Source organism: Bombina bombina, chromosome 4, assembly GCF_027579735.1.
Source record: "Bombina bombina isolate aBomBom1 chromosome 4, aBomBom1.pri, whole genome shotgun sequence".
Taxonomy (NCBI): Eukaryota; Metazoa; Chordata; class Amphibia; order Anura; family Bombinatoridae; genus Bombina; species Bombina bombina.
In genome coordinates, this window is record NC_069502.1 from 747,545,824 (window position 1) to 747,569,145 (window position 23,322).

Below are 23,322 nucleotides of genomic sequence, written 5' to 3' on the forward strand. Positions count from 1 at the left end.
CCCTAAACAAAGGGCATCCACACCCTAAAAAGGTAACTGAAGGCGATACCCCAGAAACCGTAAAGTTAGCTCAAGATATTCAAATATTAAAAACCATAAATCTTGTGCAGGAACTCAGATAGGGAAAGCCCTGATGGCAACACCTGAAGAGTCAGAACACTGCACGCTGCTGTCATCCGAAGATGATCTAGAAATTTTAATATATACAGGCAAGTGGAGGCAGATGAGGTTAAGTTCAAATCCTAACCTATAACTTGCTAGGCATCCAGCTAACCAGCGAACACCTCCAGACCTTCCCACAAAATCATAAACGTGGATAAGAAGCAGAGCCCTCCAAGGACGGCTCACCCAACCTCAATGATCCGAGGACGAAATTGTCAGAGCAACAGATCTCAGATCCTGCTCCAAACCCCGGACTAGCCCAAGCGACAGGCATGTCTAAAAGACAGGGGAAACAAAAACCACCCCACACTTTGAGCGAGGCCAGAACACACGACCTTCAGAGTATGAAAACTGCCACACTAACTCAAGCGTTAACGGGAATGAGGCAGGAAGAACCCTAGTCTCTCAAATCCCAGGCAGAAGGAATATCCACTATGCCACAGGCAGTGGAACCCGACTAGGCTCCGCTCCTCCTGCACCCAAGGCAGGACCACGAACCTCCAAAGAGAGGTGATCCTCCTGCTGAAGAAGGCAATCTATCCCCCCCAAAGAGGGAGAACACAGATAAGAAACGGCACCCATGCGAACAAGGACGTAAGGAGCTGTATTGCTAATCAGTCGAGACCGAATGAAGATCATCCAGATCACCACTGTTGTATATAACAGGAAAAAACTCCCTACAAAAGGGAGCACACTCCATTCTAAGGACAATCAGCCCCCATAAAGTCCTGGGTCGTCCTGAACCAGACCACAGGATCATAAATTCATAAGGATCAGATATAAGAACCCACGAACCTGGACCCAGAGCAGTCTTGAAACACCTCCAAGGATCACCAGATACCCCATCTGAAGAATCAGACCTCACAGGGGAAGATATCCGGGCTAACCCGGAGAAGACAGGCACATGTCTCACTCAAATTCCCAGCCCAAAGGGAATAGAACGACCCCTAGCAGGAGACCAACTCCCCACCAACAAGGTGCTAGGCTATAATCATATAAACTACTCTAGATCCCAAAGGCACCAAGGACCACATACGCACAGTCCAAGACTAAGGAAAATAATTATGAGAGCAGAGATCACCCGAAGAAAGAGTATAAAAACCACTAGTCTCCATAATCGTCTCAGATTATCCTTCCAGAGGATCACCAAGGAAGAAGAATGCCGAACATCCTGAATCCTGGAAGAACATCCCCTAAGTGAAAGCTAGAAAAGGAGGAGACAACAGTCTATCGTCCCTAATATGGAATGACAAACTCCCAAAAACAGAAAAGAGCTGCACTGCCCTCAACTTCTGCCAAGAAAAAAAAAATGGACAAAGTCCAAACAATCTCGACTCGGAAGAGACCACAAGAAGGAATAAGTCCTAAAAGGACAATCCCAAGAACCTTAAAAAGGCAAGACCACCAGGAACTGGCTGCACGAAGGACCTAAATCCTTCAACTCCTAACCCACAACAGGAAGGAAACAGTCGGAACCAACAGAGTATGACATAGTGGATCTCAACAGAGTCCCGGCCAACTAGATTGAAAGGATATGAAGACCGAAAACAATCCTCCAATGCCCTAAACAAACCACGGATCATCAAATCCTCGGCACCCTATCCAGACCAGCCAGGCATAGCAGGCGTCACATGTCTGAAATAGGCCTTAAAAACAGAAGGATTTGTACCCAGTCAGGACCAGCCTGAAACCAAGAGTCCATACTGACAAGGCTTACACAAAGTCACCCCCTAAGAGGGAGAGATAAATAGCAGACAGAGGACTACAACACATCCTCATGAACAAACTTTCATAGAAGTAACAGTGCGATCACAAAATCGCGAATATCGATTCCAGAGAAGAAAATATCCAAAAGGAAATATTGTAACAAACATGAGCTTTAAACCAAATAAAAATCATCCTAACTGGATTAAGATAAAATATGAGGCAACCAGTAGGTTATCGCCCAGGAAGAAAAAAACGGACACTCCCCCAAGACCAGCCCCAACAGGAATCCGACTCTTCCAAGCCCAGAACTGGAAAGATGCTCAAGAAAGAAGACTATAAGAAGATTACTTCATCCCCTTATGTATAATCAAGCATGCCATTCGCATCGGAAGACTGAGGATCCATCACCCCATTAAGAGTAGGATCCTCCAATAACGCCAAAACGTGCCTCAGTAGAACACGAAGGTGCGCCAGTCTATAACAAAAGGCAAAACTTACCTCCGGCCGGGGCAAACGAAGATGCTGGCCCCAAAGGTTGACACCCTGAAGCCTCAAGGACAGTCACTCCCCCAGAGGGCTGAACTGGACCAGGCGATCCCATGCCTGACGAGCCCTGGTTAACGGAACATGGACAATATCTAAAACACACTCCTGGAAGATTTAAATGCACCAGAGCCAAAGATATTGCCATACGGAACCGTGTCGTAACCTCCGGAGGAAACAAGCCACCCTCCAGAGAAGAATAAGCCGCGTTTGGGTTACCTGCATGCATAGTAAGAGTTAGTTGTAGGGAACGTGCCTCGCGGGAAGCAGAATCCCCAGAGGCGGATGGCTCAGCGGGCCCCTGGTTCCCCGATCTTGAGGAATGGAGCACTCTAAAAACGGCATCCGGAACATAACTGATGGACATAAATCAACCGGGCCAATTCATAGTCTTCGCAAGAAGTAGAATCAGAGACATCCGTCTCCAAAAAAAAAATCAGAATCCTCCATGACAGGGATATTGATAAAGAATGGACTAAGAAATATATAAATGGCCCCTTACACCCCCAATGCCTGGGGCACTCACCACCTCCTGTGAACCAGACAGCAGCAAAACAAAATTTCTCCGTTGCCACACAGTCAGGAATGCGGAAATGGAGAGCCAAAACCCGACCACGCCCGGTCACAAGGTGTACCGTGCAGTCCATGAAAAAGCGCGCCCAACCACAAAGGCTGTGTCACTTGCAATAGGCCTTTATGTTCCAAAAAGCCATGAGCCCAAGTATTACTACACAGTAGAAGACAGAATCACATAAACATGATTAACACCAGCCCTGTTCATTAACCCCCCCTCAGGAGATATTAACCCTTGATTCCAAGATACAAAAGGAGCCTCACTGATACCCTGTATTTAAGTTATTCCCATGAGGTTGTAACCTCTCGGATAAACTGTTGTAATTACAATACATCCATGAGGAGTAGTAAATGAAACAATCTTACCGGAATCTACACTGTGGAACAGGAACACGGCCCTTTAAGTGCGACAGATAGTAGCGTCTCTTCTGCCATGGACTTGAGAGTAAAAAAGAAAATTTATGCTTACCTGATAAATGTATTTCTTTTTTGACACGATGAGTCCACGGATCATCTTAATTACTAATGGGATATTCACCTCCTAGTCAGCAGGAGGCGGCAAAGCGCACCACAGCAAAGCTGTTAAATAGCTCCTCCCTTCCCTCCCACTCCAGTCATTCGACCAAAGTTAAGGAAAGAAAGGAAAAACCAAAGTGTCTAAAGTTTACTATAACCAACAACCTGTCTTACAAGAACAGGGCAGGCAGTGGACTCATCGTGTCAAAAAAAAAATACATTTATCAAGTAAGCATAAATTTTCTTTTCTTGTTTATGACACGATGAGTCCACGGATCTTAATTACTAATGGGATTCAATACCCAAGCTAGAGTACACAGATACGGGAGAGACAAGAAAGGTAACCTAAACGGAAGGCAACACTGCTTTAAGAACCTTTCTCCCAAAAGCAGCCTCAGCCGAGGCAAAAGTGTCAAATTTGTAGAATTTTGAAAAAGTGTGAAGAGAAGACCAAGTTGCAGCCTTGCAAATCTGTTCCACAGAAGCTTCATTTTTGAATGCCCATGAGGAAACAACAGCCCTCGTGGAATGAGCCGTAACTCTCTCAGGAGGCTGCTGTCCAGCAGTCTCATAAGCAAAACGTTTGATACGCTTCAGCCAAAAAGAAAGAGAAGTTGCTGTAGCTTTCTGTCCCTTACGTTTTCCTGAGAATATCACAAACAAAGAAGACGACTGACGAAAGTCCTTAGTCGCCTGCAAGTATAACTTTAAAGAACGGACCACTTCCAAAACGTTCTTTCTGAGAAAAAGGATTAGGATTAATGTTCCGATCAGAAACAACCTTAGGAAAGAATCCTAATTTAGTACGTAAAACTACCTTATCTGAATGGAAAATAAGATAAGGAGACTCATACTGTAATGTCGAGAGCTCAGACACTCTCCGAGCAGAAGAAATAGCAACAAGAAATAAAACTTTACAAGATAACTTAATATCTAAGGAATGCATGGGCTCAGACTCGATGGAGGAGTAACTGGTTTGAACTTGTCGATAATCCCTTCTCCAAACCCTCTTGGAGAAAAGACAAAATTCTAGGAACCCTAACTCTACTCCATGAGTAGCCCTTGGATTTGCACCAATAGAGATATTTACGCCAAATCTTATGGTAAATCTTTCTAGTTACAGGCTTACGAGCCTGAATCATGGTCTCTATGACCGAGTCAGAAAACCCCTGCTTGGATAAAATTAAGCGTTCAATCTCCAAGCAGTCAGCTTCAGAGAAACTAGATTTGGGTGAAGAAAGGGCCCCTGAATTAGAAGGTCCTACCTCAACGGAAGTCTCCAAGGTGGCAGAAATGCCATCTCCACCAGATCTGCATACCAAATCCTGCGAGGACAAGCCGGTGCAATGAGGATCACCGATGCCCTCTACTGTTTGATTTGAGAAATAACTCGAGGAAGAAGAGCAAACGGAGGAAATAGGTATGCTAGACTGAAGGTCTAAGGAACCGCCAGAGCATATATCAGCTCCGCCTGGGGGTCCCTGGACCTCGACCCGTATTTCGAGAGCTTGGCATTCTGTCGGGATGCCATGAGATCCAATTCCGGCTGACCCCACCTGAGAATCAGGTTTGAAAACACTTCCGGATGGAGTACCACTCCCCCGGATGAAAAGTCTGCCTGCTTAGGAAATTCACCTCCCAGTTGTCCAGCCCTGGGATGTGGATCGCTGACAGACAGCAAGAGTGGACTTCCGCCTACTGGATTATTTTTGCTACCTCGGTCATCGCTAAGGAACTCCTCGTTCCTCTCTGATGATTGATGTAAGCCACTGAAGTTATAAGAAGAACATTGAAGATCGCTCTCAGCTTCAGAATGTTTATAGGAAGAACAGACTGACTGAGTCCAAACTACCTGAGCTTTTAGGGAGCCCCAGACTGCTCCCCACCCTAGAAGGCTGGCGTCTGTTGTCACAATGGTCTGCGAAAGCAGGTTCCCTGGGGGAGGTGATTCAGAGACAACCACCATTGCAGAGAATCCCTTGTCTCCTGCTCCAGAAGTATTTCGAGGAGACAAGTCTCCACAATCTTCGTTCCATTGCCTGAGCATGCTTAACTGCAGAGGTCTGAGGTGGAACCGAGCAAACAGGACGATGTCCATTGCTGCCACCATCAGCCCGAGTACTTCTATGCACTGAGCCACTGATGGCCGAGGAGTGGACTGAAGGACTAGGCAAGTATCGATAATCTTTGATTTCCTGACTTCTGTCAGAAAAAACGTCATAGACAGGGAATCTATTATGGTTCCTAAAAAAGTTACCCTTGTATTTGGAACCAAGGAACTCTTTCTCAAATTTATCTTCCACCCGTGAGATCGCAGAAAAGATAACACCATGTCGGTGTGGGATCTTGCTTGTTGAAAGGATGGCGCCTGGACTAGGTTGTCTTCCAGATAGGGCGCCACTGCAATACCCCGTGACCGAAGCACCGCCAACAGCGATCCCAGAACCTTTGTGAAAACTCTGGGAGCTGTGGCCAGACCGAAAGGAACTGGAAATGTTTGTCCAGGAAGGTAAACCTTAGGAACTTGTGATGATCCCTGTGAATAGGAACATGTAGGTATGCGTCCTTTAAATCCACTGTTGTCATAAATTGACCCTCCTGGATCAAGGAAAGAATAGTTTCCATCTTGAAGGAAGCAACCCTGAGAAATTTGTTTAGACTCTTGAGGTCTAAAATTGTTTGTGGTTCCCAAAAAAGAGGGAACCTTAAGACCAGATTGGAATAAAAACCCTGACCTTGTTCCTGTATTGGAACAGGAACAATCACTTCCAGGGCAGAGAGGTCTCTTACGCAGTGTAAGAAAACTCCCTCTTTGTCTGGTCTGCAAGTAGAAACCTGCCTCTGGGAGGAAAACTTTTGAACTCTAGTTTGTATCCCTGGGACACTATTTCTATTGCCCAGGGATCCTGAACATCCCGAACCCAAGCCTGAGCGAAGAAGGAAAGTCTGCCCCCTACCAGATCTGGTCCCGGATCGGGGGCATGCCCTTCATGCCGTCTTGGATTCAATAGCCGGCTCCTTGGATTGTTTACACTTATTCCAAGACTGGTTGGGTCTCGATGCAGGTTTAGATTGTTCCTGCTTAGAGGAGGAAGAATTTCCCTTAACATTTCGAAAGGAACGAAAATTACTCCGTCGTCCTTTCTGCTTCTTTCTCTTATCCTGAGGGAGAAGGTGACCCTTACCTCCCGTGATATCAGAGATAATTTCCATTAGCCCAGGTCCAAACAAGGTCTTCCCCTTGCAAGGAATAGCTAGAAACTTAGACTTAGAAGACACATCCGCAGACCAAGGCTTCAACCATAAGGCTCTGTTGGCCAGAATAGAAAACCCAAAAATCTTGGCTCCCAGTTTGATAACTTGAAGGGAGGCATTCATAATAAAGGAATTAACCAATTTAAGAGCTTTTATCCTATCTTGGATTTAATCCAAAGAAGTCTCTGTCTTGATAACATCAGAAAGCGAATCAAACCAATATGCCGCTGCACTAGTGACAGCAGCAATGCACACAGCTGGCTGCCATTGCAGGCCCTGGCGCACATACATCTTCTTGAGTAGACCCTCTAACTTCTTGTCCATAGGATCTTTGAAGGCACAACTATCCTCTATAGGAATAGTAGTTCTCTTAGCTAGGGTGGAAATAGCCCCTTCCACCTTGGGCACTGTTTGCCAAGCCTCCCTGATAGAATAGTCTACGGGAAACATCTTTTTAAAAATAGGATATGGAGAAAAAGGAATACCCGGTTTCTCCCACTCCTTAGTAATAATCTCAGAAGCTTGGTCAGGGACCGGAAACACGTCTGTTGAGGAAGGAACCTCGAAATATTTGTTCAGCTTACTGGACTTCTTAGGAACAACCACTACCGTGGAGTCGCTGTCGTCTAAAGTAGCTAAAACCTCCTTAAGTAATAGCCGGAGGTGCTCTAGCTTAAATCTAAAAAATACAACCTTAGTATCAGCAAGAGGAATTACACTTTCAGAAACTGAAATTTCACCTTCAGATGCTACCACGGCATCCTCCTCAGGCTTCTGAGAGGAGATCTCCGAAAACTGCAACGATTGCATCAGAAACCTCGCTTATGGAGTGTCTGATCTTCCTCTTGCGATGTCCCAATGTTGCAGGGAAAGCGTATCAGAAATTGTAGAAGACATGAGAGATGCGATGTCCCTTAAAGTAACTCCAGCGGGAGCTAGAGAGGAGGTGCAGGACACCGCTTGTGAGGGTGGTAAAACTTGGGACACTTGAGGCGAGAGCTGCGGCATATATTGTACATCATTAGATTCCTGGACAACATCCGCTTTAGAAGAAGTTAGCTCAGAATTTTTTTTTTTAATTTTTTTATTATAACTTAATGTCCTCTCAATACATGAAGGACAGAAAGGTATTGGCGGTTCCACAATGGCATTAAAACACAAAGAGCATGGAACATTTTGCAAAGTCCCTTGATCCATACTAGTTCACACTTAGCAAAAAATCAAATAAAGATCTTGAAATTTACTAAAAAAAATCTCAAAAAAAACTTTACTGTCTCTTTAAATTCAAACAGTAATGTTTTTTTACTGCGGTCTGTGTAAACTAGCCAAAACACAAAAAATATATTACAGATATCTCCACAGTCAGCTACACTGTTGAGGCGCCTACCTCACTGGCCAAAAGATGAATGACTTCCCTCTACGCAGCAGATGATCCGCTGTAGTTACAGTCCGGTCCTAGGAACGCATGTCTAGCACGGAACATGCGCTCCTAGACAGGCCTAGTCAAATCCTACTCGATATGTCCCCCAGACTGAAGCACATAGAAGTGGCACGCAGACAGTGAGATCCGCTCATCGTTGGCGTAGAGAAAAGTAAATGCTTTCTCCCGGGGAAATTTATTCATGTTAACTCCTCCGAGAAAAAAACCACTGTAGCCATAAGTGAAGTGCTCTAACCAGCCCCAGTGCCTGCTAATAAATATGTCTGCAGTCCTCTCCAGTCTAGGAGAGTTTATAATAAGCAATAAAGTGCCCCATTGTCTAGAGCCCTTTATATGTGTAAGGTAGATCCAATGTGCTAAACTTTCTTCTAAGTTGTCTCCTGCCCCAGAAAAATAAAAGTAGCACTTACCTCATATTACTGCCTGACAGTAAGGCAGTTCACAGGTTTGAGAGGTCCTCTTCCTCACATCGACCTGTAATGAAACCAAAGACTGAGACATATCCCTCAGACTATAGGAAATTAGGGCAGCATTAAATATGGGAGGCGCAGTGAGAATTATGCCCCACAAGTTCCCATTACTCTAAAGCCACCACTGCTCTACTGAAGAGACTGATATGAACTATGGCTACACCCTAGGACAAAGCAGCACAATCTTGCACCACTTAGAAAATATTCTTCTATCAAGAGTTTATTATTTTTAAACACCTCACTTTACCACTTCCTATCATTAACGTAGGCAAAGAGAATGACTGGAGTGGGAGGGGAGGAGCTATTTAACAGCTTTGCTGTGGTGCTCTTTGCCGCCTCCTGCTGACCAGGAGGTGAATATCCCATTAGTAATTAAGATGATCCGTGGACTCATCGTGTCATAAAAAAGAAAAGCAGGCAGCGAAACTCGTCAATGCTGAATGTTTGTGGAGCTGTTTATCTGAGTTGGGATGGTTTCGCAGGAAGACTCTTCCTGCATCTCCGGACTCTAACATTCATCCATGCTCTCACTGAGAGGCTGACAGGACTACTTAAAACTCCAGTCCCATTACAAAGAGTACTACCCTCCATAAGAGACTATCAAAACTTCTGACACTTCTCTGCCAACCTCCTGGGACGAAAGGCAAACAATGACTGGGGTATGGGGGAAATGGGAGAGGTGTTTAAGCCTTTGGCTGGGGTGTGTCTGCCTCCTCCTGGTGGCTCGGTTCTGAATTCCCAAAAGTAATGAATGCAGCTGTGGACTCTTTCCGTTTATGAAGAAAATGGGCCGGCTTCTTAACTTACATTCTTGCTTTTCAAATAAAGATAGCAAGAGAATGAAGAAAAAATAATAATAGGAAAGTTGCTTAAAATCGCATGCTCTATCTGAATAATGAAAGAAAAAAAATTTGGTTTCAGTGTCCCTTTAACTGGGATGAAAAAAAGGAAAAATTATGGAATTTTATCAACTTTGTTAAATTCCTTTTAACACATTTCGAGTGACAACATAAAACAGAAGAATGTAGGCAGCCGAGTTATTGCGGCGCCAAGCTTGATTTCATGCACGGCTTTTGGCTAAGAGGTGAAAACGTCACCTCTCAGCCAAATAGCGTTCTGCTGTGGGCTGCCTTAGCAGCTCAGAGCAGCGAAAGCTACAAACAAAGGATTTACCATCAGTTTAAAAAGGGACATGAGGCATCTTGTTTTTATGTCAATATTGTGCTTGTTCAACACTCCCTTAAGAGGCTAAAAAGTAAAGTCTGTAACCAATAATTTCAAACAGCAAAAAACCTAGGCTACATAATTAGCTTTTTGGTCTGATTAGATAGTGCAAAGGCAACACATTGTTTTAACCCAAAAGCATGAGGAAATATTGTCTCTTTAAAATACTAGGCAATGCTGTAATCATACAAAACAGAGGCCTTGCTTCCAATTGCATTGATGTTGTAGACTGGGTAAAACTGACTGATGGTAACAAACCATCTCCATATACTTTAAAAGGAGATATCTGTTACTAGTTTATGTAGCATACAACAGCTACTGAAACTTTTATAAAACATGTCGAACTGGTTTTGCAATATTGCTACATGGGACAGAACCTCACTAGCTCTGACATAAAGCCTGTGTATATAGCCTTTCATAAATTATCATGCATAACATGCATCAGGAGTTTGTTGCTCCTCTTTTTAATTGCGGTAGATTGAGATACTATTAAAGTTTTTGACATGAGAATACCCAGTATTTTCTTAATAAACGGCATGTTGAACAGTAAAAAACTCTATGTTCATATGTCAATGGGGATAGTAGCCAATTTTTTTGCTTACCCAGTTTTTTTTTTTTTAATAGTATGGTACCTTTGATTTTTTCTTTGATTTTAGATTGAATTATTTAATTTGGATTTTTATCACAATGTACTGTATGTGTATTAAGGGGTGTAAGACTTTTTTTTTTTTTTTTTATCTCTTAATAACCATCATGTCGGTTATGGATATTTCAACCATTAGATTTGTGTACTAGAGGGATGCTTCTGTATCTTGTTCCTTTTTTCAGTGTTAGGGATTAAAAAGGTTTTGTGATAGGTGTGTTTTTTTATGCTTCCTCTCTAGCGGACTGGAATTTAATCCCACATGTTGGCTCATGGACTGTAATATCTGACACTAAATAATATTTCTGAATGCTTATGAACCTACCTGATAATCATTATGATCCAAAAGCCAAAATCCTTGAATAAGTTTTACTAAGCCAAAAGGAACAGAAAAGGCTGTGGGAAAGGATTCAATAGAGGAGTCTGGTTTATCTGGGAAGGAATACATGATATCCAACAAAAAATAGATGGTCTGGTGGGAAAAGTTAAGGATTATAAAAAGATAAGTGTATTAAAACAATTAATAAAACAAAATTTATGCTTACCTGATAAATTTATTTATTTCCACGGCATCATCAATTACTGTTAGGAATATCACTCCTGGTCAGCAGGAGGCAAAGAGCACCACAGTCAAAACTGTCGAGTATCACTTCCCTTCCCACAACGCCCAGTCATTTGACCAAAGGTAAATGGAGAAAAAAGGAGTAACACAAGGGGAAGAGGTGCCTGAGGTTTTAGTTAAAAAGAACGGTCATATAAAGGACGGGGCTGTGGACTCACCATATCCGGAAATAAATAATTTTATCAGGTAAGCATAAATTTTGTTTTCTTTCCTAGGATATGGTGAGTCCACGGCATCATCAATTACTGTTGGGAACCAATACCCAAGCTAGAGGACACATGATTAGGGAGGGACAAGACAGTGAAAGGGATACTAAACCCATTTTTTTTCCTTTCATGATTCAGCGAGAACATGAGATTTTAAGCAACTTTCTAATTTACTAATTATTATCAATTTTTCTTTGATCTCATGCTATCTTGATTTGAAAAAGCAGTACTGTAAGCTTTAGAGCCAGCCCATTTTTTGTTCAGCTCCTGGGTAGAACTTGCTGATTTGTGGCTTAATGTAGCAAACCAATTAGCAAGTGCTACCCAGGTGCTGAACTTAAAATGGGCCGGCTCCTAAGCTTACATTACTGCTTTTTCAAATCAAGATAACATGAGAACAAAGAAAAATGAATAGGAGTAAATTAGAAAGTTGCGTAAAATTGCATGCTCTATCTGAATCATGAAAAGAAAAAATTTGGGGTTAGTATCCCTTTAACCTATATAGAAGGCACCACTGCTTGAAGAACCTTTCTCCCAAAAGAAGCTTCAGCCGAGGCAAAAGTATCAAAAATTTGGAAAAAGTATGCAGAGAAGACCAAGTTGCAGTCTTGCAAATCTGTTCCACAAAAGCTTTATTTTTAAAAGCCCAAGAAGAAGAGACAGCCCTAGTAGAATAAGCTGTAATCCTCTAAGGAGACTGCTAGCCAGAAGTCTCATAAGCTAACCGAATAAAACTTCTCAACCAGAAAGAAAAAGAAGTAGCAGTATCTTTATGATTTTTACGTTTCCAAGAGAAACAAACAGGGCAGAAGACAGGCGACATTCCTTAGTCGCCTGTAATTAAAACTTAACATCCAAGTTGAGCAACAACGTTCTTTATGAGAAGAAGGATGAGGACATAGAGAAGGAATCACAATTTCCTTATTAACATATATGTCCGGAACCACTATAGGAAGGAAACCCAACTTAGAACAAAGAACCGCCTTATCGACAAGAAAGAGAAGACGAATCGAATCACACTGCAAGGCTGAGAATTCTGAAACTGTCCGAGCAAAAAAGATAGCAATAAGAAACAAAACCTTCCAAGATGATAAATTAATATCTATGGAAAGCAATGGCTCAAACGGAGCCTGCTGTAAAACTTTAAGAACAAAGTTAAAGCTCCAAGAAAGAGCAACAGACAAACACAGGCCTGATTCTGTTCAAGGACTGACAAAAGCATAGCACATCTGGCACGTCCGCCAGACGTTAAAGAATGCAGAAATCTGACCCTTTAGGGTACCGACTAATAAACCCTTCTCCAGACCTTCCTGGAGAAAGACAAAATCCTAGGAATTCTGATTCTACTCCAAGAGTAGCCCTTGGATTCACACCAATAAAGAGATATATGCCATAACTAATGGCAAATCCTTCTAGTAACAGGCTTACAAGCCTGAATCATGCTCTCAAAATCAGAGAAACAAAAGAATAGGCCCTGAATTAGAAGGTGCCTCCTCAGGAATAACCCTCAAGGTGGAAGAGATACATCCCCGCAAGGTCAGTATCCAGGTCCTGCGAGACTATGCAGGAACTATTAAAAATACCGAAGCCCACTACTATGTGATACGAACAAAGACTCATGGAAGGAGAGCCAACTGAGGAACAGGGATGTCAGACTGAAAACCCAAGAACCATCAGGGATTTTAACATAGCAGTCTGCTGATCTGTAAACCCTTAAAAATAACGAGAAAATCTGGCGCACTGCCACCTCCAACTCCAGCACCCCTCATTTGAGGGCTAACCTGGAGAACACCTCCAGGAGTAGCATCCACTCCCCGGAATGAACTGCCTCTCAAGAAGTCCGCTCCCTGCATCCACTCCTGTAATGCAAAGAGTGGATAGACAACAAATGTGAGAGTCCACCCACCGAACAATGCACGCCAATCATGGCTAAGGAACTCCAGGTTCCTCCCAGGTGGTTGACGTAAACCAACTCCAAGATGGTTGTGGAATAGCAGACTCCTCCCAAATCCATAGTCACCAACCTAACAGGCTGCTGTCCGTGGTCATCATGACTCAGGAAGGTCTCCTGAAGCATGTGTCCCGAGACAGATTCTCCTGCGAAAACTACCACATAAAAGAATATCATGTTGACAGATCTAGATCTAGCCTCCGAGACAGAATGACATGATCCCCGTTCCACCATTTGAGCATGCATAACGCCAAACTCTCAGATGGGATCGAGTAAGGGATGATGTCCAAAGAAGCAACCATCAGTAAATTGTTGGATTCGAACCAACAACCTTTGAGTTGCAAAGACACAAAGCTAACCCACGAGGCTACATTGGCTGCTTTCCATACATTGAGCCACTGAAGGGCCAAACAGTAGAGTGCAGAAAGACACAAAGGAAAGAATCCTTGATTTTTCTGACCTCTGACAAAAATATTGACAGAGATAGGAAACTAATATGGACCCTAAGAAAACTATCCCTGTAGCTGTAACAAGGGAACCCATTTTCAGATTCACTTCCCATCAGTGGGAATGAAGAACAGACAAGATCTCTGTATGAGGAGATTATGCTTGTCGAAAAGATGACGCCTGAACCATTGTGTCGCCCAGGAATGGTACTACAGAAATACCCAGAAACCTGATCACTGCCAAGATAGCCCCCTCTGGGAGCCGTGGCAAGGCCAAAGGGAAGAGCCACAAACAGAGTGTCCTCCAGGTCTATGGTCACCATGAACCGACCCTCTTGGACCAAGGAAGAATGAAACCACTGGTTCCCATTTGATGGACAGAACCCTGAGAAAACTCGTTGAGACACTGTAGATTTATCATAGGACGAAAAATTCCCTCTTTTTCGGGAACCACGAACAGGAATGAACAGAATTCTTGTACAGGAACTGACTTCTGTTCTAAAACTACACCGCTATCACTTTAAATTCAGTAGGACTTTAATCAATTCTGTAAGACATATCCGATGCTTAGTACTTTCCATGCTAACATGAAAAAAACATAGCAGCAACAACACTTAACGGAAGACCTCTGCTCTGTTCTCAGTCTGAGAAGGAGCCTAAGTCACAAGAGCGGTACAGGAGCAATCAACAATGGCGCCACTCTGTTCGATTCAACAACAATAGCGCCGCTGCGATTTCAAGGAGGTGGAGCCACACAGTGCGCAACTAAATTAATGGCGCGTTTACTCCTGCGTCTCTATACAAAGAGACTTACAATATGCTCTGTCTCTACATTCAGCAATTACTTGTCTGCCCCTGGGAGGGAACGTAAAATCAAGGATGCCTTCTAAAAACGCTGAAGCGTTATAACAGAGACCCATAACAGCCGTTATAGCACCTAGCACATAATGAATATATAAAAAAAACCCTGTCAGACTGACCAACCCCATACATAAATGACACAAAGTGAGAAACACCATCCACATTTTAACAGGTTCATTTGCCAACAATAAATTAGCCTCACATAACCGTTAACCCCTTCATCACTACCAAAGGGGAGGCAGTCTCTCTCATATGTCACATTTCTAAGTGCCTGCACTGACACAAGTAATATCCAAACTAGGATATATATATGTCCCAATAAATACTTAACAGGATCCTATAAAGTGCAAATCTCCTAACCTGGAAGACAAACAGCACTTACCTGCATTTAGCAGCCCGGACAGCTCACACGTTATGAGAGGAAGCTACACCTGTGGGGGGAAAAAAAAAAAGACAGAGTAAAACTACTCAGGCTTTCTATACAGGGGCAGCAACATGATAGGAAAACTCAGTGAGGCCCACCCCACAAGTTCCTAACTGCTTTAAAGCCACCACTGCCCTACTGAAGAGACTAAAATGGAATACGGCTAGACCCAATCTTGAGAGGAAAGATCAGAGCAAACCTACTCTGGCTTTCAAAATAATAAAAATCTTGATTGAAGTGAAATAAATCTAATCTTCTTCAGACACCAAAACTTCACCTCCTCCTGAAACCGAAGGCAAAGAGAATGACTGGGGGTTGTGGTATTTGACAGTTTTGATTGTGGTGCTCTTTGCCTCCTCCTGCTGGCCAGGAGTGATATTCCCAACGGTAATTGATGATGCCGTGGACTCACCATATCTTAGGAAAGAAAACAATCAGTAGTGAGGAATACAATTAGTGATTTGTTAGTTATTAAGTCAACCAGTTGGTAAGTTTAATAAGTAGGCATACATTTTAACAAGTCACCATTTTAGTTGATCATAAATTAAAAAGACATAAAATAGGGAGAAAACAAAAGAAGGAATGGTTTATCAACTGCAGTTAGTTTATATAAAGGATACAATTGTATGTTTGCTCATCTCGTCAGCATTTTCAAGAAGATAAATCTCAAGTAGTGCCTGGGAAGAAATTAAACAAAATGTATTAAACAACCATATAAAGTTATTATCTAAAAGCTATACCTCTCTATTACTCCTATTTTTAAGGCTACTTACATGCATGCTGGCTGGTGGATATTTTCCAGTGCCGCCATGTCTACTCCATTGCTGCTCAATTCGATCACCAAACTGGCATATCATACCATCAATCATCAAGGAATTGGTATTCCATTTCCCTCTAAGAAGAAAAAGAAAACCATCAAAGCTTTTAATACATTTAGAAGGGCCAACTCAAAGAAATACATATGGAAATATTTGTACTAGTCCCTTATCACTTAGACTGCAAACTATTTTCACTTACAGTCCAGCACAGGAGGAATTAAAATGAAAAATTGAGGGTTGTCCCATATAATAAAACATACAAGTAAATCTCCTCTAAAAACACCTGTTCTCCATCTCAGAGATGGGATGTTGGGACTTCATCTGTTTAGAAATTTTAAATGGAAAATAAATAATAAATGCTGGTGAAAATGATAACCGTGTTCTCCACAAATAATGCTGCCAGCCAGGTGGCATTATGAAGTAACTGAGTGTTAAAAAGTAAATATATGCTTCACATAATGATGCATTCAGTCTAGAAATTAGCCTTAGAATATGTAGCTAGATTTTACCATTATATTAATTTTTAAAATATTTAAGATATAAAATGTAAATGTTTAGTTTCTATAAAGTACTTTTGTTTCTATAAAATAATGGACCCCACCATGTTTGAACTTAAGCTTCTGCTTATTGCTCTCTCTTCTGCTGAGGACAATAAGGGACATATAAATCAGACAAATTATATTACAAAAACAAGGCTGTATGGAAACCCTGTTAGATAATTACTTTACCAATACTATGTTTCACACAACCGTGTTTGCACAGTCTATGTTATTATCTGTTGTCCTCAGGAGAGATAGCTAAGGGGAAAATTTAAGTTCAAACATGCAGGCACCCATTAGTCCATAGAAACACAGTGGAATTTAGAAAACCAACAATTTTATTAATTCGAGAAAGAGAGGATAAAATAAATAAGAAAACTGCAGTTGTTTTTCTACACTGAATTATACAATGACCCTTTATATAAATAGGGACCATCATCAATGTCAAATATGAGTAAAGAAGCTGTGATAGGTTAAATGCATATACAGTTGTGCTCATAAGTTTACATACCCTGGCAGAATTTATGATTTCTTGGCCATTTTTCAGAGAATATGAATAACACAAAAACTTTTCCTTTCACACAAGGTTAGTGTTTGGCTGAAGCCATTTATTATCAATCAACTGTGTTTACTCTTTTTAAATCATAATGACTACATAAACTACCCAAATGACCCTGATCAAAAGTTTACATACCCCAGTTCTTAATACAGTGTATTGCCCCCTTTAACATCAATGACAGCTTGAAGTCTTTTGTGGTATTTGTGTATGAGGCTCTTAATCTTCTCAGATGGTAAAGCTGCCCATTCTTCCTGGCAAAAAGACACCAGTTCCTGTAAATTCTTGGGCTATCTTGCATGAACTGCATGTTTGAGATCTCCCCAGAGTGTCTCAATGATATTGAGGTCAGAAGAAAAATAGACATTTTATAAGCCAGGGGGTTCCTTTTCCCCTTCCCCTGTTTTTTTTTAAAAAAGTTTCCTGTTGCGGACTATTCGTGATTAATGGCGCACTCTACCTAAAGTAGAAGTAGCTATTTCTACTCTTGCTAAGAGAACTACCATTCCTATAGAGGATAGTTGCTCTTTTAAAGATCCAATGGATAAGAAGCTAGAGGCTTACTTAAAAAAGATGTACATACATCAAGGATTACAGTGGTAACCAGCGGTGAGTATTGCCACAGTTGCAGGTTCAGCATCTTACTGGTGCAATGCCTTGTCCGATCTTATTTCTGAGGAAACTATGGTAGAGGAGATCCAAGATAGGGTCAAAGCCCTTAAACTGGCCAATACCTTTATCTGTGATGCAAACATGCAGATAATTAGACTGGGAGCTAAGATGTCTAGCTTCACTGTACTAGCTCGCAGAGCTCTGTGGTTAAAATCTTTGTCGGCTGATGTTTCTTCAAAGGCCAAGCTCTTGGCATTACCTTATAAGGGGAAGACTCTGTTTGGACCTGGTCTAGTGGAAACTATTTCTGAAATTACGGATGGAAAGGGATATTTCCTTCCTCAGGACAAAAAGAATAGACCTAGGGGACAGCAGTCTTCTAATTTTCATTACTTTCGCAACTTTAAGGGACAGAAGTCCTCACCTTCCTCTTCCAAACCTGACCAATCCAGGTCCTCTTGGAAATCCAGTCAGCCCTGGAATAAGGGAAAACAAAACAAGAAGCCTTCCGCTGACTCTAAATCAGCATGAAGGGTCCACCCCCGGTCTGAGCTTTAATTAGGTGGGGGGCAGACTCTTTTTCGACATGCTTGGATACGGGAGGGTTACAGGATAGGATTCAAGTCTTGCCCTCCAAGGGGAAGATTTCTCCTGTCAATATTATCCTCAAACCAGGTTAAGGAGGAGGCCTTCTTTAAATTGCGTAAAGGACCTATCCTTTCTGGGTATCATTGTACCAGCCCCTCTAAGGGAACCAGTTTGTTGCCCTTCCGTTTGGTCTGGCCATGGCTCCCAGCATATTCAAAGGTTCTGGGAGCTCTATTGTCAGTAATCAGATCCCAGGGAATTGCTGTGGCGCCTTATCTAGACAACATTCTGGTTCAGACGTCATTTTCAACTAGCTCAAGCTCATACAGAGATGTTGTCTTTTCTACGTTCCCATGGGTGGAAGGTGAATCTGGAAAAATAAGAGTTCTCTAGTTCAATCTACAACAGTGTTTTTTCTTAGGGACAATAATAGATTCCCTTTTCATGAAGATTTTCCTGACGGAGGTCAGAAAATCAAAGCTTCTTGCCTTTCTCTCCATGCTGCTTTTCATCCATCAGTGGCTCAATGCATGGAGGTGAGTGGTCTGATGGTGGCTTCCATGGACATCATTCCTTTTCTGCTCGGTTCCACCTGCATCCGCTGCAACTTTGCATGCTTTGTCAATGGAACGGAGAACATTCCGATTTATTGCAGAGGATAAATCTGGACCCCCTGACAAGAGAATCTCTTTTGTGGTGGATGTCTCTGGATCATCTGTCTCTGGGCACTTGCTTCCTGTGACCTTCCTGGGTTATTGTGACAACGAAAGCTAGCCTGTCAGGCTGGGGAGCTGTATGGGGTTCTCTGAAGGCTCTGGGCCTGTGGTCTCGGGAAGAGTCTTCTCTTCCCATAAACATCTTGGAGTTGAGAGCAATTTTCAATGCCTTGACAGCTTGCCCTCAATTATCTTTAGTCCGGTTTATCAGATTCCAGTCCGACAACATCACCTCAGTGGCTTACATCAACCATCAGGGAGGAACTTTGAGTTCCTTGGCCATGAAGGAGGTGACTCGCATTCTGCAGTGGGCAGAAACTCCTATCTGCCATTCACATTCTAAGAGTGGACAATTGGGAGGCGGATTTTCTGAGCAGACAGACCTTTCTTCCCAGGGAGTGAGCTCTCCATCCGGAAGTGTTCTCTCAGATAAATGCTCTAGGTGTTCCATGAATGTTTTCTCTGGCTTAACTGTTTCCTTTGTTTGCTCTCCTTCCACGAGTCATTGCGTGTATCAAACAGGAGAGAGCGTTGGTAATCCTAATAGCTCCTGCATGGCCTCGCAGGATCTGGTTCGCGGATCTGGTACGGATGTCAACTCTACCTAACCAGGAGGTTACCTCTGAAGGACGACCTTCTTATTCAGGGTCCTTTCCTCCATCCAAACCTAGATTCTCTGAAGCCAACTGCTTGGAGATTGAATGCCTAGTTCTGTCTAGGCGTGTATTTTCTGAAGCAGTCATTGAAACTATGCTCCAGGCTCGCAAACCTGTTACTCGCAAGATTTACCATAAGGTATAGCGTAAATATCTTTATTGGTGCAAATCTAAAGGGTTTCCTGGAGCCGGGTGAGGATTCCCCGGATTTTGTCTATTCTTCAGGATGGCCTGGAGAAGGGTTTATCGGTCAGTACTCTAAAGGGTCAGCTTTCTGATACTTTTGCACAAACGTCTGGCAGACTTACCAGATGTTCAAGCCTTTGTTCAGGCCCTGGTTAGAATCAGGCCTGTGTTTAAACCTGTTGTTCCCCATGGAGCCTTAATCTAGTTCTTAAAGTTTTGCAACAGGTTCCATTTGATGCTGTTGATATTAAATTGTTAGCTTGGAAAGTTTTGTTTCTTCTTGCCATTTTTTCTGCTTGCAGAGTGTCTGAACTTTCAGATCTGCAGTGCGATACCCCGTACCTTATTTTTCATGCTGAAGTCGGTCCTTCGTATCAAACTGGGTTTTCTCCCTAAGGTATTGTTGGATTGAAAGATAAATCAGGAATTGTTGTTTCTTCTTTTTGTCCTAAACCTTCTCATAAGGAACGTCTTCTGCATAACTTGGATGATGTGCAAGCTCTAAAATTTTACTTACAAGCTACTAAAGAATTTCGGCAATCTTCTGCCCTGTTTGTTATTTTCTCTGGGAAATGTAAGGGTCAGAAGGCCACTTCTACTGCTTTGTCTTTTTGGTTTAGAAGTTTGATTCGTTTGCCTTATGACTGCTGGACAGCAGCCTCCTGAGAGAATTATGGCTCATTCCACTAGGACTGTCTCCTCTTCTTGGGCTTTCAAAAATGAAGCTTCTGTGGAACAAATTTGCAAGGCGGCTACATGGTCCTCTCTGCATACTTTTTCCAAATTCTACAAATTTGATATTTTTGCCTTGGCTGAGGCTTCTTTTGGGAGAAAGGTTCTTCAAGCGGTGGTGCCTTCTGTTTAGGTCCTCCTGCCTTTTTCTCCCTCCCTATTCATTCCGTGTTCTCTAGCTTGGGTATTGGTTCCCACTAGTAATTGGAATGACATTGTGGACTCTCCATGTCTTAGGAAAGAAAACAAAATTTATGCTTACCTGATAAATTTATTTCAGGACATGGAGAGTTCATGACCCCACCCACTTTTAAATTATAATTCGGCAGTTTGAGTAAACCTCAGGCACCTTTTTCATCTTTTTCCATTTTTCTTCGGCCGAATGACTAGGGATTATAGGTAAGGGAAGTTACACTTAAAGGACCAGTCAACACAGTAGATTTGCATAATTAACAAATGCAAGATAACAAGACAATACAATAGCACTTAGTCTGAACTTCAAATGAGTAGATTTTTTTTCTGACAATTTTAAATGTTATGTCTATTTCCACTCCCCTTGTACCATGTGACAGCCATCAAACGTACCATGGGACAGCCATCAGCCAATCACAAATGCATACACGCTTATTCTGTGAATTCTTGCACATGCTCAGTAGGAGCTGATGACTCAAAAAGTTTAAATATAAAAAGACTGTGCACATTTTGGTAATGGAAATAAATTGGAAAGTTGTTTGAAATTGCATGCTCTATCTGAATAATGAAAGTTTAATTTTGACTTGAGAGTCCCTTTAACAGCTTTGCTGGGGTTATCTTTGCCTCCTCCTGCTGGCCAGGAGTTGAATATCCCACTAGTAATAGGAATGACGTTGTGGACTCTCCATGTCCGGAAAGAAAGAAATTTCAGGTAAGCATAAAATTAGTTTTTTTACTAGTGATGCACCGAAATGGAAATTCTGGACCGAAACCGAATCCGAAAATCCGGGATGCACTTGGCCGAAAACCGAAACTGATACCGAAAATGTATTTTTTCAAAATGTATTTATTTTTGCATAATTAGAGCCAATAAAAAAGCCCACACTTTTATTGAAAGTAACACACTAAAATTGGACAAAAAGATCTTAAAACAATAATATGCTACACAATAATTTTACCAAGAAAAAAAAAAAAACAGGCAAAAAATGCCATTTTCGGCCAAAATGTTTCTGGAACCAAAATTTTGGTGCATCCCTACTTAAAACAATTATAAATATCAATATACTGTATTATTCTTCATTTAGTTCTATGTAACAGAATCATATTTAACAGGTTTGTTTTTACCAATTATCCAAATAAAGTATAGTCCTAGAAAACTCATTATATGCAGAACAGTAAGTCAAGTAATGAACTTAAAGAGCAGCTCTAGGCTAGCATCAAATTTAAAACATGCTACACAATAATTTTTCCGAAAATAACAGGCAAAAAAACCGAAAACCGAAATAGCCAAAAATGCAATTTTCGGCCGAAACTTTCTGCGGCCGAAATTTCGGTGCATCCCTATTTTTTACAATTAAAAAAAAAAAAAAAAAAAAAAAAAAAAGACAAAAAAAAGTGTGTACATTTTTATATACTTTATCTCTGGCTAGAAAATAGGAATTAAAAAAAATAAAGTTAAAAGCCTAATTTTGTATTCACCGACTGCAATTTCCTATTAGCCTGGTAGAAAATTTACAACCGTACAGTGCATTTTGGGTGTACTAAAATGTTGATAGCAAGTGTTTTGCTGTAGTAATTTGAATTCTACATACCTAGACAAACTGTCCAACTTTTTCCGGCGATCCCCATAGTAGTGCTGCATTAACTGGTAATTGTAGTATGGTTTTGATAATTGCATTGTTTCATCTATTAAGAAAAAAAAAATATATAAAAATGATAAATATTTTCCATAATTATTGAAAATTGTTACTGTGAATAGGAAGCACACCACCTACTTCTATAGTACTTCTATAGCAGTGAGCCCTTGTGGTGCTGCTAGATGCATATAATAGATGTCATCAGAATGCGGATAATCGATATATGCAGTGGAACAAGAGTATGCACAGAGGGGGGCCGAAGGTTGATTAAAACAGGTCATTACAAAGTATGTTTTTCACACAAAATAATGTGTTTTGAAAGGTGACCTTAAAATGAAGTTTAAGGATTTTATTTTAGATTATATGTTTACAATGACAGACTCTAGAGGTTTTGAAACTACATGTCCCATGATGCTCAGCCAGCTGATATGCTGGCTGAGCATCATGGGAAATGTAGTTATAAATCCTCTGGAGGGCCACGTTTGAGGATGTCTGATCTAGGAATGAGGTACATGCACAAATTGTATATTGCAAGCAAAATAATTTATATTGCAATATTTAATTTTAATTAATTTGTGGTGAATTACATTTTGCACTTAATGTCTCAGATATATAATTATGCTATTGAGTAAAATACATAAGAAAATCAAAGAACTGGTAACACTAATAACAGATCAAAACAAGCCAGCTTAGGACCTAGTATCAACATAATTTTATACATTACTGTCAGACAAAAATATAGAATGTTTAACACTGACAGCAGGCAGATTTGCGTCTTACCTGAAGTATCTGGTAATAAACCTGAACGACAAAACCAAAGGACAACTGAAGCATACAGTGTAAGGAGTTTTGTCACAGAATGCTTGTTTGACAAGTCAATCAACCCTGTTACAAAAAAAATAAAAAATGTATCAAAATTAGTTTTTGCAGAGACTGTAGCACAGTACTATATCTTTAAATTCCCTTATAGAAAAAAGGAAACCCATCTTTTATATTTAAAAGTCCATTTTAATGAGAAAAAAAAATGCTCTAATTCCTTAGAGCAT

The 23,322-nt window shown here is 41.4% G+C and overlaps 1 protein-coding gene across 2 annotated transcripts in view; it reads right to left on the reverse strand.

Annotated features, from left to right (window-relative positions):
• The window catches only part of AHCTF1 (AT-hook containing transcription factor 1), a 178,983-nt gene that overhangs the window by 128,152 nt on the left and 27,509 nt on the right, over positions 1-23,322 (reverse strand). For both annotated transcript variants that reach the window (XM_053711010.1, XM_053711009.1), the window contains exons 16-20: positions 23,057-23,161; positions 22,232-22,325; positions 15,818-15,938; positions 15,665-15,721; positions 10,860-11,006 (exon numbers count right to left, since the gene is read on the reverse strand). In XM_053711010.1, the coding sequence (XP_053566985.1) occupies positions 10,860-11,006; positions 15,665-15,721; positions 15,818-15,938; positions 22,232-22,325; positions 23,057-23,161 (524 nt within the window). The remainder of the gene's footprint in view (positions 1-10,859; positions 11,007-15,664; positions 15,722-15,817; positions 15,939-22,231; positions 22,326-23,056; positions 23,162-23,322) is intronic.